The 19,065-nt window shown below is 39.6% G+C and overlaps 1 protein-coding gene across 1 annotated transcript; it reads right to left on the reverse strand.

Annotated features, from left to right (window-relative positions):
- Nucleotides 1-6,815: 6,815 nt before the first annotated feature.
- LOC122847204 (V-type proton ATPase subunit B, brain isoform-like) lies at nucleotides 6,816-16,649 on the reverse strand. Its single transcript, XM_044144663.1, has 15 exons — nucleotides 16,553-16,649; nucleotides 16,139-16,355; nucleotides 15,142-15,197; nucleotides 14,737-14,835; nucleotides 14,019-14,112; nucleotides 13,854-13,931; nucleotides 13,572-13,711; nucleotides 11,956-12,057; nucleotides 11,187-11,284; nucleotides 10,982-11,105; nucleotides 10,753-10,903; nucleotides 10,595-10,677; nucleotides 10,289-10,393; nucleotides 10,051-10,180; nucleotides 6,816-9,591 (listed from the first exon to the last, which is right to left on the reverse strand). Exons 2-15 carry the CDS (start codon nucleotides 16,311-16,313, stop codon nucleotides 9,455-9,457), a joined length of 1,572 nt encoding a protein of 523 aa, XP_044000598.1. The 5' UTR covers nucleotides 16,314-16,355; nucleotides 16,553-16,649; the 3' UTR covers nucleotides 6,816-9,454.
- Nucleotides 16,650-19,065: the final 2,416 nt, after the last annotated feature.

The following is a 19,065-nucleotide window of genomic DNA, read 5'->3' on the forward strand; positions in this document are numbered from 1 at the left end:
CTGAAATTCTCCCAGGACATTGCGGCCAGCTGTGTGTTCGTACAAGCATCAGTATATTCATTCCTCCTTTTTTCACAAAAGATCCTTTTGCAGACTAATGTAATTTTTTATTATAGACAAAAGCTCTAAAATTAAGTTAACATGTCAGTGTAATTCAAAACTTTGAAATTAAACTTATGAATTATGAAAACTGATGTCAGTGGAAGATGCTTCATGTTCAAAACGGAAACACGAGGCATCCATCTCGTTGGACTATTGACTCTATTTAATTATTTTACTTATTACTATTTATTCATCTGTCTCAGGACTCCTTCTTCCAGCTGACAGCATAATTAACTGCTGGTCCCCACTGGGGGGTTTAGCTTTGCCGCTACCACAAGTGCCAACAGCCAGAGGATCAAAAAGGTGACATGTGACTCGGGTGGTTGCCAAGGCAAAATCTTGGGCATGGTAGGAGTTTGGAGGATTTGGCTTCGAGGCAATTCTGGTCTATCATCCAACTCTGTTTGTAGTTGGGATGGTGTGCCAATACCTCAACTCTGGACGTTGTAGGACAGTGAGCCAGTAGGTCAGTACTTGGAAGACCTCCTTAATCCCACCAGTATATTTTTCACTGTGGCAAGGACATGGGGGTGGCTGAGATTTGCCCTCGGTTCCTTAAGGATGAGGGCCTTAAAGCTCTGCATGTTGTAGGGTTGTGTTGGTTCACACGACTCCGGTTTATTATGTGGACATCAGGGTAAATACCTGTGGAGTTGCAGACCAGGGTGGTGGTTCCTCTAATCAAATAGGATGGTCTCAGAATGTGTTCCAACTACAGGTGGATCATACTCTTTAGCCTCCCCCATAAGGTCTATTCAGAGGCTCTGGAGAGAGGGTCTGTCGCATAGTTGAACCTCAGATTCAGGAATAGTCGTGTGGTTTTTGTTCTGGTCATGGAACTCTACTTGGTTCTGGAGGCTGGTCCACAGCTACTACTGTGCATTATGTAGTAGTTTTGTACTACCTAATGCACAGCTAATGATGTACATTGCCTTCTAATCTTCAACCAAAATTTGTAGCTTTCAACTTGGAGAAGGAGTTGCAACAGTGTCCCTCTGGGAACCCTGTGAGGGGAGCTCTGGGTGTATGGGATACGTTTTGGTCAAACAAATAAACTTGATTGATTGATTGATTGATTGATTGATTGATTGATTGATTGATTGATTGATTGATTGATTGATTGATTGATTGATTGATTGATTGATTGATTGATTGATTGATTGATTGATTGATTGATTGATTGATTGATTGATTGATTGATTGATTGATTGATTGATTGATTGATTGATTGATTGATTGATTGATTGATTGATTGATTGATTGATTGATTGATTGATTGATTGATTGATTGATTGATTGATTGATTGATTGATTGATTGATTGATTGATTGATTGATTGATTGATTGATTGATTGATTGATTGATTGATTGATTGATTGATTGATTGGTTGATTGATTGATTGATTGATTGATTGATTGATTGATTGATTGATTGATTGATTGATTGATTGATTGATTGATTGATTGATTGATTGAGGTTACAGCAAAATGAAGCGCCTTGTAGATTACTTTTAACCTTTAGCTTTAACATAGAGATCTGTGTTGTTGTTTGGAGCTCTAGCTTTGGCTTCCTCTGCTCCATGCTTAGTGTGGTGAACACAAACTACCCAGCAGCTTGTTTGTTCTCCTTAAATTGGCTGAATGGCTGATGAAAAGCTCCAAGGCATCTGTGATTCTAATTAAGGTTAAACTCTGAGCTGAAGTCATGACGATATGATCATTCTCTCAAACAATTCTGCTGTTGTTGTTGTACGAATAAACAAATTATTTCTTTTCACTTCTTTAGTTATCAGATAATTAAGACACACAGGTAATAATTCCTTGTCAGTGTCTTGTAAGAGGGTCAAACAATTTGTTGTACGAAGAAAAAAAAATAACATAATCTTCCATGAGAGACATTTTAGAGCTGTTTCATCTAAGTGCATGTAAAGTTCAGGTTGAACCCCTCAATCAGAGTTTGTGACCAGTGTTTGGGTTTCGCAGCCATTCAAAGTGCGGCTTTCATCTTTCATAAGGTCTCTATGAGACGCTGCTGGCACTTAACCGACGCCGACTCTCATCTTTCCGCTGAACTTTCACGCATGACCTGCTGGTATTTGGGAGACGTCGCGCGCATCTGAAATGGAAGAGAAGTGAACATCCTCATCCTCGTTCACCTTCGGTTTTATTACTGGACTTCAGAATGACAGCAGGATCAATGGCTGGGTAATCCATCACAGTACCACAGCACCCCTCTGTGGTCACCTGGAGATCTACAAGTTTGGCCAAAGGTTTCTGATACAAATAATCGTTCACCTTTTATTATTATTATTATTATTATTATTATTATTATTATTATTATTATTATTATTATTATTATTATTATTGACTCCACCAGAAGACCTAACTGATGATGCTTGGTCACCATTTGTTACTTCCTGTTTCTCCTCCTGCTGACCAAAAGGTTCTCAGTGGGGTTAGAATATGGAGGGTTTCTTGAACACAAGGATCCACATTTCTTTGTTCTAATCATTGAGACCTTTTATTATTTTGCCTTGTGACTCTATATGGAGACCCATTCTAGCCAATATAGCCAAAATATGGAGAGCTGAAGTGGCTCTCCATATCTATACACTGTTGCATTCTTGTACGTTGCTTTGGACAAAACCATCTGTCGGCTGAATAAACCGAAATTTCAGTCATTGATCCAAGCGGGAAGCATTCCCATTCTCATTCTTCCTCTCATCTTTTCAGCTTCATTCAGTTCACCAATTTACAACACGTTGTCTCAATGCACTTTACAAAAAATAAATATAGAATTAAAATTTTAATCTTATCTTACAGACAGATTCACAACCAATTGATCCTGGTTATCCAATAATGCAGTCAAGTTGAGTTTAAATTGGTTTAAAATAATGTAGCATACCATGATCAGTGTGTGAATGTGTGACTGTCTGAATGCTTAATAAAGCTCTTTCCAAATGCAGCATCTACTCAAAAGATTCCTAGCTGAGGAAACTCAGCAGAATCATCAAGTCAACGACTTTCAGCGATCGCTCTGCCTGTATGAGCAACAGTCTACTGCAACTTGTATTGTCAATCAGCAGAAAGTAAAACTCCCCTTTCACTGGAAGAAACCTCCAGCAGAACCAGAACCAGATTCAGTGGAGTTTAACAAAGTAGCAAAGCGCTGATCCAGGAATACATTGTATGCTAAAGAAAAACATGAAGTCACAGCAGCAGTAGATCCTTCACCTCATACAGAAACACAGCTTCACAGATGAGCTCGGAGTCAGCTTCCTGGAGAGAACATGCAGTTATAAGCAGGGAAAGTTCAGCTGAGCTTAGTTTATTTATCTGAGCAGAACAGTTACCTGTTCTGCTCAGATAGCATTTTTGCTTTAGCAAAATGGATATTTATATTACTAATTTGAATAGTTATTTTAGGTGATTAATTTATTGTTAACTTTGTTATTTGGTCAATTACTGTTGATTTAGTAAAACATTGTGACTAGACTTGAATTTTAGAAGGTCCATTCAAAGAGGTCAATGTTTGATGACCTTTAACACGCAGAGAGGAAAACTGTTCATTTTAAACTCCTTCACAATAAGTCTCCAATTAAAAGGACTTTTCCTCAGTCTGAACACCCTGAGTTCAAAGCTTGATTAAAGCAAAGACTGGCTGTGTTGGCACACTGATGAAATAATAACTTTGTGATAATCATGGGTCATTTGTGGATTATTAAATGTGATGTAGCATAATCAGGACAGATTCTTGGCAAATATATGGGCCAGAAGGTTCCCGCTGTGATTAATACTGAATTTCCTCTTGATTTTTTAAAATCACTTTAATATACAGTAATGATATAATTATTATTTTGCCAACAGTTTTTGAACAAAACCTTTAAATTTGAAGGTTATTTAGGATTTAGAGTCAAAAATTGTTTTAATGGAAAAATGACCAATGGGTTTAACAAGAGGAGACAAAATCAACATCCTAGATTAGGTGGACCCAGTCCTGATGTCACACAGAAACATATGTAATCTCATATGACTGATAAAATAACCGTTGCAGAACTCTTACAGAAAGATGGAGCACCACACCTTTGTTAGGTCTATTGTTGGAAATAAAGGTTTTAACATCTAAAACATGTCTTCCTGTTTTATTCCAGCATGCTTCTTTATACAGGAGTGTTCATGGCTGATTCTGCTGTGAGGTGACTGGACTTTACTGCAGAAAACAAACAAACATTATTTCCCCCTCAGTACCGTCCCTGACAGCTAGTGTCCAGCTAATATGGCACATAACCTCTGTGTTCTGTATTATTTTGAGCACATTGTCGGGGTTCTGAAAGTTGGTTGCAGAACGAATGCTTTTAACTAAAGAGTAATTAGTCAGACTTTTTGCTGATTAAGCTGTCATGAAGTCTACATTTTAACAGTTTCTGTGAACCCTGCGTTGTCACAGCAGGGACTCTGGTAAAAGTGAAGAACTGTAGGTTATTGGTAAACTAACTTGTAAACCCTTCTAATGAAATCTTCAAGATCATTAAAGATGTCTTCCTTTATCACCGTTGCTAGTATGCTTTAGGACAGAAAACTAACAACAACAAAAAACAGCAGATTTTACAGGGTTATTTACCTGAAACTACTTACATTTTTCTAATAAAGTCATAGTCTCATAATATGAGACATTTTGTTTTATGGTAAGAACAGCTATTTTTGGCTGTTCCTAAACTAACTCTGCTCCTCAGGTCTAGTTGTTCTGCATCATCATTTAAACCAGGTGTAGTAACATCAAAATACCTAAAACATGCAGGACAGTGGGCCCTGAGGACCCGGGTGGGGACCTCTGATGAAGGACAGAGCAGACTGTATCTCTTCAGGAAGCTAAGATTCTTCAAGGTTTGCACCAAGATGGAAATTTTATATCAGTCTGTTGTTGAGAGCATCATCTCTTCTGCCATCATCTGTTGGGGAAGCAGCATCAGAACCAGGGACCTAAAAAGGCTCTACAACCTGATAAAGAAGGCTGGTTCTGTTCTGGTTCTGTTATAGTTATGATCTGGTTCTGTTCTGGTTCTGATCTGGTTCTGTTATAGTTATGATCTGGTTCTGTTCTGGTTCTGATCTGGTTCTGTTATAGTTATGATCTGGTTCTGTTATAGTTATGATCTGGTTCTGTTCTGGTTCTGATCTGGTTCTGTTATAGTTATGATCTGGTTCTGTTCTGGTTCTGATCTGGTTCTGTTATAGTTATGATCTGGTTCTGTTCTGGTTCTGATCTGGTTCTGTTATAGTTATGATCTGGTTCTGTTCTGGTTCTGATCTGGTTCTGTTATAGTTATGATCTGGTTCTGTTCTGGTTCTGATCTGGTTCTGTTATAGTTATGATCTGGTTCTGTTCTGGTTCTGATCTGGTTCTGTTATAGTTATGATCTGGTTCTGTTCTGGGAACGTCTGTGGAACCGCTGGAGATCTACAGCAACTCTTTGAAGAACCTTGGGTACTATGAGTCGAAACATTTAATTTTCTACTGAGATGAATAAAGTATTTTGAATTAAATTGCATTTATTATGTCTTTATTTCAGTTTTGTTGGTTTCTCTGCTTTGTCACTTGAAGGTCTCCAGTCAGAGTATCTGCAGCTGCAAGGACAGATAAAATTCGGATCTCACTGCAGCCTGATAAGAAGCTCATTCTCAGTCTCTCTTACAAATATTTTTGCACTTCTGCCTTGGTTGGTTATAAAACATGTTTTGAACTGAGTCAGAGCTAACACTGAAGGACATTTTCTGACATTGTTTGCCCTCGTTTTGCCCTAAATAAAAACAAATTTAACAGCACTTGGATCTTTTTTTTTTTTCCCGCAGAACTGTCGACAAATCACAATTTCAGTTCAGCTCATTTCTATTTAAATTGCATAACTAAACATTGGGACATCAATACTTCAGTTAGTCAGCTGCCCAACATTGCAAAATAAAATAAAAATATGAGAAAAATAGCTGGACAAACAGCAACCTGAAATAGCTGAATAAAGAAGTGAAAAATATAAACTTTAAATGATGTATAGTTCATGTTTTGAACTATACATCTTAGCTTTGTAAGTTAAAAGGTCTTAGCGCAAAGACTGTGAATGCAAAGTGATCAATTATTTAGGTGTAGTGATATTGGGATATCTAGTCTAATAAAATAGAAATAGAAATAAACAAAAGCTGCTGAAATCATTCTGAAAAAGGAATTCTTTACCTTCTCAAGATGTTTTCTTGCAGACGTTATCTACACAATCGGCCGTACGAGACCACCATACTCTGCTGTTGTTCCGGGTTTAAAGAAGAAAAGAAATCTAGTGAAAATGAATTCTCTGGTCATATTAAATAAGTAAAATATACATTTTAATAAATGAATGAGTCAGATTAATTTGATATGAATTGTTAGGGGAGTCATGTGGAACTCTTTTCTCAAATGAAAGGTTGATTTTTTTCTTAATTTTCAAGGTCAGATTATTCTTCTGCAAGAAAAGATGAAGGAATGTAAAACCTTGTCCACATCTGGCTATAAATATGTTTCATGTCATTTAGTACATTTAAACACAGCCATGGTAAAAACTAAAAATATTCAAAATGTTTTCTAAACATCTGGGTTTGTAGGGTGAAGTATTGCACATGGCATATTTTGTCATGTAATCCAGTTCCGTCTATGTAAATAATAAAATAATAATAAAAGCCACTAGAAGTACTGAGGCAGCAGCCTTTATTTTACAGTCAGACATGAAACCCGAGGCACCGACAGGAGACATTTAGTAACAAAGCATGCAGTTTCTACTGAACCAATCAATAAGCTCACAGCACATAAACACAAACACTGTTTACACAGATGAAGGGATTTTAAAACGACTCGTACACAGAGAACAGGAACACGGACATCGTTTTACACAATCATGACCTGAAGACATCCAACATTCCAACACATGGAGCGTATTGTTAAAACACAGGCAGCTTAACTTCAGGTGATGGCTTTGTCATTACAGGCATGTCTGGATTACCAGAACAATAATCACTACAAACAATGATAAAGAGCTCCAATCAGACAACGAGGGTCTGTCACCATCACACCGTCCAATCAAAGCAGTCTGAATCCCTCAGGTTAACAACACAGTTCTGTTTTTAAAGTGTTAGGAATTATTTGAATTTATATATGTATGCGTGTGTGTGTGTGTGTGTGTGTATGTGTGTGTAACTTTAAAATGTACTTCGATCTTAAATCTAATGTATTTAAATGATGATACAAATAAATCTGAAGAAAAATAAATATTTTCAGAAATACATACAGAGTTGGAACTGTTGATGGAGAATTAAAGTCAGACATGACTGATGACATCAGATACACACATCCAACCAATCACAGGACGAGCTGAAGGAGAAAACTAAAACTCAGCAGCAGATGTTCCATATAAAGACAGCAATGAAACAAACACAACTAAACATGTTGAGTTTACAATCAATGTCAACCGCTCACACCCAAATACAATCCACAGTTCATGGTCTGAAAGGAACAAAGGAACCTTTATAACAAAGTCATACTTCATTCAATATTCTTGTGTCCAAACAGATCTTAACTCTGCTGGACTCATAAACAAAGACGGTTGAATTAAAAACTTTTTAAAGAGGCCAGAAGACATTTTATACTTTACTGTCATTGATTGAGTTCTCTTCATATCTGACCTGATCTAAATGAAACATGACAGGCGCTGAGAACAGAACTGAACATTTAACCAATTTCCACCAAAAGAAAAACTGAAAAAATTTAGGTGAGATAAATTAATTTCAGTATATTCTTAAATGTATCATTCATTCTATGATGTTGATGATCTATTCAGGGACAGCCCAAGGTATCAGCGACTCTAATCGCACACAAACTAAGGAGAATCTATTCTTTTTGAAAGAAATGTTAACAGAATTCTAAATTAAAGTTAATTTGGTCAGTTCTGCATCTGCAATCTAGTTTGCGATAAAAGCGCAGCTTGTAAATACATCAGTGAGAAATTGTCTTTTTTCCACAATTACCTGTCAACAACAATAAACCAGGAGTGGCTCCGTACCTCCACTGGTGTCTACTTCCTGTTTACAGACATGAAGCTGAAGTTTCTTCTCTCTGGTCCGGTTCTAAACGAGGCAGACTTGTCTCCAGAACCCAGTCTGTCTATTTGCTTGGTAAATGCATGTTGTCCTGTTTTTTCTGTCACATGGAGCTGCACAGCTCAGACTGTCCTATATTTTAATATGGATAAGAGCTCGTTCTGACTGACACCTCGATAACAAGAGTCTGTCAAGAAAAGCTGAAGGAACCAGGAATGAATCGTATTTCGGCTGGCTTGTTATCTGATTTTATATTGATATGAGCATTAAAATGCATCCATCTCTCTGGCTGGTTATAAATGAAGAGCAACAAACAGTTTCTTTATGATAGATGAAATATTTGACAAAGCTGCTGAATGGCAGAATTTTTTTATGTGAATCAAAAATCTTCAGAAGCTTTTGAGAAGCTCGGGCCTGTTTATTTGGTATTATAAAGCATTTTTCATGCTTTCCTTTATGTGAGCTGTCATAGTTGACATGGATAAACAATGGAGCAAATTTACAAAATGATATCAACAATACACAGCAACAACTGTGTCTAGATCGCCGTTATAAACCCGTCTATACAGGATATTTTTGCAACTGGTAAGAAAGTTTAACCAAAAGTTTAAATGTTTCAGTTAGAAGAGCAAAACTGGGCCGAGCAGAACAAGGTGAGTTTAAGGTTAATTATCAAATTTAAACTGTTTGATTGAATGATTTGCTCCTTTTCTGCAGTTTTCTTTTGGTATTTTTACTCAACTTTAGCTCACTCTGACTTCCTGAGACTCAATCAGATTTTCTATGCTGCAGATAGAATACATGTGGAACACACAAAGCACACGGTTTTCTTCATGCGATGACAGAAATGATGTAGACATTCAGTAAATAGTGGCGTTCCTGTATGCTTCAGAGCCGATCCCTCAGATGGACTTACACTGTGCCATGTGCGCCCTCTAGTGGCTATCGAGTGCGCCCTCTATAATTCATAAATCTTTTTATGAATTATGTCATTTTCTTGACACACATTTAGTGTACATATTACTCTCCACAGGAAGCTCCTGACATTTACTCTGGAGAAAAACTTCTGAAAGTCCATTTCTTTTTGTCCTCCTGTTTATGCCGGGATGATTTACCCTCAACGTCAGATGAAAGCAGCAAGCATCGGCATGGTTACAGCGTCACAACACTACACTGTATATACAGAGCGAGGACTTAGAGGACAGGAAGCGGAGTGTGTGGAGGCGTGTGTGTGTAGCTAATGTTTGGATTCTCGGGGGTAGAACTCAGCCAGGGTGTTCTGAGGGATTCTCTTCAGCATTTCTTTGGGGAAGATCCTCATGAGCTGCCATCCGATGTCCAGAGTCTCAAACACACTCCTGTTCTCATAGGCTCCTGAACACACAAACACACACACACACAGTACATGTTAAATAAACCAGCATTCTATTGGTCTGTGTGCAGGTTCTGGATGACGTTTCATTTCAAAACTGTCCCAAAGTCGGAGCAAAACAGGCCATTAGAACGGCTCCAAGTGTGATCACACCGTCTCTCACTAGAGCTAGAGAACTTATTCTCACACATAACACATCACAGCTCTGATGGACTTGTAGACCCTCAAGAACTGCTTCATTTTTTCTTACAAAATCAGATTCTCCAGCAGACACAACAGTTTGTAGAGCTTAAAGAACTTGGGATCATAATAACAGCTAACACTGTCACCACACAAAGTGAATGCTGAGCAGAACTCCTGACAAGACCTCGCTACACCCCTAAAAGTTGAACAAAGTTCACTTTTGATTTCAAATACACATATTTCATTTACTAACACAAAATATCTGGTCATCACTGCACCTTGGGAAATGAAGTTCTTCTCAAACTTAGTAAGGAACTCCAGATATAGCAGGTCATCAGCAGTAAGAGCCTCTTCTCCCACCACCGCCTTCATGGCCTGGACATCTTTCCCTATGGCATAGCATGCATACTACTCACACACACACGCACACACACACACACACACACACACGGATACAGGTTAAGTGAAGTGTAGTAAAAGTCTGCTTGTGCAGAACAGGGAGAGCTTTGAACATACAAGCTGGTTGGAAACATCAGAGTGGTCTCTGCGGGTCATTCCCTCCCCAATAGCAGACTTCATCAGTCGAGAGAGAGATGGAAGAACATTGATGGGGGGGTAGATCTGACCAGAAGAAGAAAAGAAGAAGAGGACAGAAGAATTAAAATAATCATAAAAATATTCTATTCAATCTATAATTAAAAAAAAAAACTTGACATGAAACTAATCCATTTCTTTGTATACTCAAAATCAAATGGAACAAAAACCAAAGTTTTGTTTGAAACATGGGAGAATGTACAGCTGTTTCATGGAGGAGGATGTTACCTGTCTGTTGTGAAGCTGTCTGTCCACATAGATCTGTCCCTCAGTGATGTAACCGGTCAGGTCAGGAATAGGATGGGTGATGTCTGAAAGGCAGAAAAAGGATCAGTCTGTGACAGCCCTGCAGCTGGCAGCATGCTGAGCTCCGGCAGAGGGAGTACCATCATTAGGCATGGTGAGGATGGGGATCTGGGTGATGGAGCCGTTGCGGCCCTCTACTCTGCCGGCCCTCTCATAGATGGTGGCTAGATCGGTGTACATGTAGCCAGGGAAACCTCGGCGGCCCGGCACCTCCTCTCTGGCAGCAGACACCTGGGAGAGAACATCCAAAGCTCGGTTCCACTTCCTGCAGTTACATGAGAATGAAAGCTAGAGCAGAACATGGCCGACCTCTCGAAGGGCCTCGGCGTAGGAGCTCATGTCGGTGAGGATGACGAGGACGTGCTTCTCACACTGATAGGCCAGGTACTCTGCTGATGTCAGAGCTAAACGGGGAGTGATGATTCGCTCAATGCTGCACAAACCAAGACTTCAGCTTAATTTACACATTTTTTACAAAGCCCATATCCAAACACGTCTCAGAAAAAAGCCGTACGTGGGGTCATTGGCCAGGTTGAGGAACAGACAGACATTGTCCATGGATCCATTTTCCTCAAAATCTGACTTAAAGAACCTGGCAGTCTCCATGTTGACCTGAGGAGAGAGAAAGGATGTGCTGATTACTCTACAGCTGTCAAAAATCTGTCAGGAATCAGTTTAAAAAGATATCGATATCATCATCATCATCATCATCATCATCATCATCATCAATCACTTTATTTTGGTAAACTGTCCACATTAAACACAGGAAACAACAAAAGATATTTCAGTTTTAGGTTAACTTTGAGTGGCCAGTATGACTAGAAGAGCATTACACAGTACAATGACCAAACACAAAAACACCAACATACTCTGAGTCAAATGTGAGTAGCTGTGTTTCCATTAACCGTAAAATGGTGCAAAATGAAATTACGGAAATACATTTGCTTAATGAAAACACTGTCACTTTAGCATGGCAGCTTAATGTCACTCAGTAACGGTTAGGGGTCAGGGTGGCTGGAGGCGGGGCTTCAAGCCAGAACTTCATCCATCAGGTTGTCAATGGAAACACAGCAGGTTCTGTGTGGAGTAGAGAATGAGTAGAACTATGTGACAATGGAAAAGAGGCATTTATATCAAGGACATAACAGAATAAAATGCAGTGATGTTGGTGGCTATAACGTCAGACAGTATGGAAACGTTTAAGGTGAATCAGATTGAACGCACTGAAGGACAGGGTGTCTTAGTCAGAGTGACTCTGGGACAGAACAGCATCAGGATCTCACCCCCATGGCTGCAAAAACAATAGCAAAGTTGTCCTCACTGTAGTCCATCACGTCTTTGGACTTCTTCACCAAACCGGCCTGTCGACAGATCTGAGCTGCGATCTGACAAGACCAGGGAAAAAAGGAAACGAGTCCCAAACTCTCAGAAAAGATGATTTATTCACCTTCCACCTTAATTAGAGACAAAAACGTTAAACGTTTTTTCATATGAATAAAATCTCAAAGGAAATGATATTGATATCAACAGACAGGAAATGAACTTTCTTTCAGTTTTATACAACCAGTAATTAAGCAGAACCTACACACCTCAGACATCCACAGGGAAAACAGAGTCTAGATATTTGGGACAAAAGAAACAAGAAGCTGACTAAAATATATGAACAAGTAAGAATTAACTTTGAAGTGACAGAAAGGCATGTTTGATGTTTTTGCTCCCCTTTAATGGAATGTTAAGACTTTGGGTAATGCTGCTGCAGGAATTTAGCTCAGTGGTACCACAGAACAGCAGACCACCATGCTGAACATTCAGTTACCAGCTCAGAAAGTATTTCAAGATTCTCTCCATCATTTATCATTTGTCATTAAATTGATTTTTGTTCAGTTTTGGTATTTTTCGCTTGATAACTTACCCATTTAATTTGTATTTGTGTTTTATGTGTTGTTGATGTAGGATTTTGTTTTTTCATTTTTAAATATTTTTATTTAGCTTTTTTTCTGTTGTTGAATTTCTAAGATGTATTCAGATATATTTGTAAACGGTATGAACTGTTTACAAATGTCTCGCATTGCATGATACTTCATATTGGAACAAAACAACAACCTCAATTTTTATTGGCCATAAGCTTAACTTTATTTTGCTAAAATGGTCAATTAGAATAAAACCTGCAGTGTTTCTCAAACACTTGTCCTTCAATCTGGTTAGAAGCCTGAGGCTGTTCAGTTTTGGTTTGGTTCATTAAAAAAAGAACAGTGAGCAGCTTGATCGGCCCTGACAGGTGAACGGCCCGTCACAATGTCAAAAATCACATCTATTTCCAATCATTGAGTGCAACAAAAAGTTTATCCATTTGAGCTTTCTGCCTCTGTCAAAGAGCACATCGGGTTTGGAAATCCCAGAGGTGTGTTCCAGAGCTGTGATGGACAATGTCTCACTCCCTCCTTATGGACATGGTGGACAGTCTAAGGAGCAGACAAAGGTCACTGCAGCTCCCAGGTGTTAATGGGGACTGCAACTCTTTTCTCGCCGACACTGTCAGAGTTTTTAACATACGTTGCCTCAAGATTTGTGTGTTCTAGATAATGTCATTATTTTTATTTGTCCATTGAGTGATGTGCGTGTGTGTGCGTGTGCATGTGTGTGTGTGTGTGTTGAGTAATCAATAAAGGGCTAACAGTCCTTCTAAAAAGAGAATCAGTGGGCCAGAACTCAGGAAAACCAGAATTTGGTGTGGGCCAATAGAAGTCTCACCGGTACATCTCCAGAATGAACTCTGCCTGACTCACACACATTTTGTTAACACCTTAGAAAGTCTGTCAATTTGTGGACAGAAACTAATCTTTTAGGTGTTTTGATGCTCTGAGATGGGAATACACCATGTTCATGAATGCATGTGTACCTCATTGTGTGGCAGCCCAGCAGCAGAGAAGATGGGAATTTTCTGTCCCCTAGCAATGCTGTTCATGCCATCGATGGCAGATATGCCGGTCTGGATCATCTCCTCTGGGTAGATGCGACACTGGGGGTTTATGGGCTGGCCTGTGGAACAACACACACAGAGACACAGACACACTGAGGAAGACTGTGACACAGTGATTTTAGAAAACATGGGGAACCGTCTTTACTTCAGCATTTTACACTGAGTGAATATTGTGAAAACTAAAAGTCACAACAGACATACCCATGATGTCCAAGAAGTCTTCTGCCAGCACCGCCGGCCCTCTGTCGATGGGTTTGCCAGAACCGTTAAACACACGTCCTGAAAACATAAGAAAGATTTTGCTCTGCTGTCTGGGAGGAAACACACTAGACTAAATATGGCTGAATGGAGAGCGAAGACATGTACCCAACATGTCCTCAGAGACAGGCGTTCGTAAGATATCTCCAGTAAATTCACAGCTGGTCTTCTTTGCATCAATGCCTGAAGTGCCCTCAAACACCTGCAGAGAATTTAGACAAATACAAACAGCAGAATGGCAGCTTATCAAATGAGGTGAGTGGGAGTAATGCAGTTATAATGGAGCCTGTCTAATTTACTGGAGACAATTTAGCCCAATCTTCTTTAAAATTTGACTTTATTCTTTTGGTAGAAGGTTTTGGCTGTCCCCATGTCTTCTGATGTTTTCAATCAGTGTGACTTCTAAGCTTTTCCTCAGGGTTGTTTTCTTCAACACCTTGACTTTGTTCTCTTTCAGCCTCCCTGTTGCAGACGCTGGATATTTGAGAGTTCATGGTAAAGTCAATCACTGCAAGGCGCCCAGATCCTGTGGCTGCAATACAAACCCAAATCACCACCTCCACCGTGCTTAATGGCTGCCAGAAGATATTGATGCTGTATTTTCCTGACTTGCTTTTTAGGAAAAGTCAACTGATCAATAAAAGCATAAAAGAGTAAAAATAATCTACATTATGCAATTAGACATATTTTTAACATCCTAACATTTAAAGCAAATGTTTTTATTTTACAGTTCTTTTCTGTTATCTTAGTTTTACCTGATAAGTTAAGATTTCCCACAGACACAAAGTACTGAATTGTTTGGAAGGTTTGGAAAGGTCAGTCTCACCTGCACCACAGCTTTGGAGCCAATGACCTCCAGCACCTGCCCACTCCTCTTGGTACCATCAGGCAAAGTGAGATGGACAATCTCAGCGTACTTTGGAAACTGTTCAAGTGACACATGACCAGCAAGCATTAACACCACCATACATGTTCCATATCAAAACCTACTGAATAGTTTTGATATTTTATGGTTTGACAAAGACTCAAGAATCCTGACATTTATATTTTATTCCAAATAAAGTCTGCAGTAGAAACCCATCAGATGTCCTCCCACTGACTCGCCACAAACTGCTGGTGTGAAACATTGTGAGCTGGGCTTCAGGTGTCTGTAGAGGTGAGTCTAATAGTAGTTGGATTAATGTGGACAAAATAATAGTTTCCAGACTCTACACACATCTCTGCTTCTTACCTTGACTTGATCCAAAATCACCAGAGGACCATTGACTCCAGAAACAGTTTTATAGGCTGAAATACAGAGAGCAGCAACCCAGTGAAACACAGCCTTCTTCAAACACACCTAAAACCAGAATGTTTTTTCTTACTGACATGGAGTCAATTAGAATTCTCTGATTTTATTTCAGTGCTGAAAACAGATTTTCTATGGGATATATATACTTTTTGATGGCCACTCCAAATGTAGAGAGCTAATCTGGTTGTAGGCCTGGGGTCACCTGTTTGTGGCTAAGCTTTAGTCATGGCCAATGTCTACAGATGTTGATATGGTGCAGAAAATTCTCTTTTGCCTATCACTTCAACATCTTGCTTTGTTCTGCTGGTGGGGATCTTTCTGTATGCTGATGCTGTTTAATGTCTGGATCCAGAATAGTTTACTCGTCTGAAAATAGATTAGGATTGAGGTTAATGACCTATGAACTGAAAAACTGAAGAGAATCAGAATATGCTGACACAAGTGAAGCAGTGGGGAAAATAAAAAGCTTCAGGTTGTTGAAGTCAGCAAGCAAATCCATTTTATCTCTAGTAGTTGTCCTTCTCACACAGCACAGCAAACAGCAAATCCTTCTCATTTGTTGACTTGCATTTGGAATATGAGCAAAGTTACGGTTTTATGAATCCAGGGGCTTTGGTAATGTTTGGTAATGTTGGGGGAAGGTGGCATAGATCAAATTCTGCCCCCAGCCCTTCATAAAACCGGCTGCATAAAGTAGCCTTGGCATTCCTTGACTGAGACAAAGTTGTTGTAATGTTTACTGTCACTTTAAGCCCCAAACTGTCTCCAGAAAGGTCTGAATCAGCTGGAAAAAAATTAGGACAGAAAGACAGAAAGTGAGCAAAAGATTCATCTCTATATCAGCTGTTAACAGATGATGTTCAGTGAGTGACACCTTTCTGACCTTCTCTGAGCTGTCAGAAACAAACAGCATCATCATACACATCCACACACTCACTCAGGCGGGGCTGGGAGATGTAATCCCGGCTAACAGCCATCGCATGCTCCCTGGAGGCGGCGGCGGTGGCAGCCGGGTGGACCGGAGCGGCGGCCGTCGGTCTGTTCCCGCTGACGGCCGATGAAAACTCGCTCATGGCCCCGTTCACCATACCTCTGAGCGCCCTAATCGCCATGTTTCCACCGCAGAAGCCGCAGCGATGTTCGAGTCGTGACAGCTGAGGCGCATGCGCACACCGCAGTAGTTGCAGCTCATTAAAAGGTCATTTATATTTGGCAAAGACGTTCTAATCCTGTGTTTTCATCCACAACGGTTAAACTTTCTAAATACCATATATTAATATATATAATGTTATTATACTTTTAGATATTTAAAATATTAAAGTTACTGCAAACTGAAATTAATGTGACTTACTTGAGTGCAAAAGTTTTACCGGACTAGAATGCTCGCTTTCCTTTCTTTCTTGCTTTCTTTTTTGGTTCTGGCTCTGGATGCAACGGAGACCAGAACCAGAAGACCTGAGACATTAGTCCTCTAATCCTGGAAATGTTCTTCAGGTGATAGAAGGCCCACTTTGTAATTGTCTTTATGTGACTCTGAATGCTTAAGTCACAGCGCTGCTAATTTCCAGCTGTAAAATTACATTATAGCAATACAGCAAAACTACAGCCTGTTTTCCACAGCTGCAACCTGCGACCTTTAACCCCTCGATGACTCAGAAAATATTATGCCTTTTCAGATTCAGTCTGATGATTTGACTATACTGGCATGAACTCAGCAGATCTTTTTGTTCCACAACAAATAAAAATGTCATTTTTATTATAAAGAAAACAGATGAATGTGTATCTGAGATGATCACATACAATAATTGGAAAAATAAGGGATCTGTCAGCACAAAAACTGAAGCATCCTCACAGGGTTTTCACCAAAATGACACTTTTAAAGCTGCTTTAAACAGCACAAAGAACAGCCAATCTAAAAGTAACAATGAAATAAAGTTTTATTTGGATCATTTAGGGGAAGAGTTGTAAAAAGAACATATTTATGTGCAATAAAAAATCTGATCTAGAGATGAAAAACAAAAACCAGTGAAGACAGCAGCAGCTGATGCCAGAACTGTCCTGCTCTTAACACAGCTAACGTTGTCTCTGCTGTCTCCTCAAAACCCAACTCTCCAGTCCGGCCCAAGGCATAAGCAAACTAAGCAGTTGCTTAGGGCCCCAAGACCACTGAGGGTCTTGGGGCCCTCAGTCTCCAAAAAAGTCTCCAAAAAAGTCTGAAACTTTAGTAATATATATTTAATAATGTATGCAGAAATTATTATTTTATTGATAAAAAGAAAACAAATAAATAGCTCTTGGGGCCCCTGGTGGCCGCAGTAGGTACCGCACACTTCACATGAGCTGCTGTGTAACATGCAGCGCGCATCCAAATGTCCAAAGGTCCAGTCAGAAGTTAAATAAGCAAAACAATGTTCAGAAAGGACTTATCCTTCACGGAGGGAGAAAAGAGGAAGAATAGAAAAAAGCCAAGATAAAAGTTTGTTTTAATGTGTCATGGTAATGTAATGTAAAAGATTTGTAAAGCTGCTAATAGAAAATTAGCTTGATAGCGACCTGGAAGGTTCTAGTTCAACAGCCAAACATTTATGCTATATCATTTGTATTTATGTGAAACTGAGTTTAAACTTCAAATGAGTCGATTCTCATGGTTGGCTCTCTATATTTATGAGGTATTTTTGGTTTCAAAACACCGTGTTTGAGAACTTTTGATAATTAAAACTTTTTAATGTTTGACATTGTGTAGCAAAATGTTTTTACGTCAGGCTACATTCGTGCTACATCGATGAGCTACTCTATGCTGTAGTTGGGGACATGTTGTTTGCTGCTGATCACAATCATTTTATAGCTAAAACATCAACTTCTAAGTTATGTGAAACTTCTGTTAAAACCATATGAAGGCTCAGAATCAGTCCAGTACCGGTCCACATTCTCCGGGGAGAAAAACTCACCTGGTATAAATTACATTTTTAGCTATTGGAGTAACGCTTAAGAGAAATTTATTTAATCAAAGAATGTCATGAATATGTGTGTAGAGCTGCACCGATTGCAGTTTTCTGACCGGTCCCCGGTTACTGACCTTTAAAAAGGCTGACCTGCTGAATTTTTGTTTTGTCTGAAATATTACTAAATATAGCAAGAAAGTCACTGAGTTGGCAACAGTGGGGTGAGTATTGTTCACTGCAAACGTGTTAACAACGTGCAGACCTGACCTGTTGGGCCGGTCAAACCTCTCACTGTAGAGCAGAAGAAGACAGAGGCTGATTTTTAAACCTTTGCTGACGAAGATCAGATTAGGGGATAAGATGGGCTTTGCATGCAAGTATCAGCAGATCACAATCTCCCAAAATTAAGGAAATCAGCAGCTAGAAATCAACTGGTCGATAAATCAGTCGGCTAATAAATGTATCCTATATTATACAGGTATATAATGAAAACAGCACTGCCTGAGATGCAATAAGTTTATAGCCGGTGTGTGAATGACCCAATGATGGGACTGCTGATTGCAGCCAGTCCACAGCGTTAGCAGAACTAGAGGGCCCTAATTCCAAAAGCATTTCCAGGGCACTGTGTGGCGCAGTGTTAAGAGTGGGCGCCATGCTTTGACTATACAGAGACCTTGGCGTGCTGTGGTGGCGTAGGGGATAGCGTGGCCGGGTGGCCCACATTTGGAAGCCTTGAGTCCTCGGCGCGGCCGTCGCAGGTTCGATTCCCGGACCCGACCGACATATACCGCATGTCTTCCCCCTTTCCTGTCAGCCTGCTGTCATATGGGGGGCACTGGAGCCCACAAAAGAACCCCTGGAATGGGAAAAAAAAAACTATACAGAGACCTCAATGCAGCCATCCCGAGTTCAAGTCCTGTCC

The sequence above is a fragment of the Gambusia affinis genome, linkage group LG17 (assembly GCF_019740435.1).
Source record: "Gambusia affinis linkage group LG17, SWU_Gaff_1.0, whole genome shotgun sequence".
Lineage (NCBI taxonomy): Eukaryota > Metazoa > Chordata > Actinopteri > Cyprinodontiformes > Poeciliidae > Gambusia > Gambusia affinis.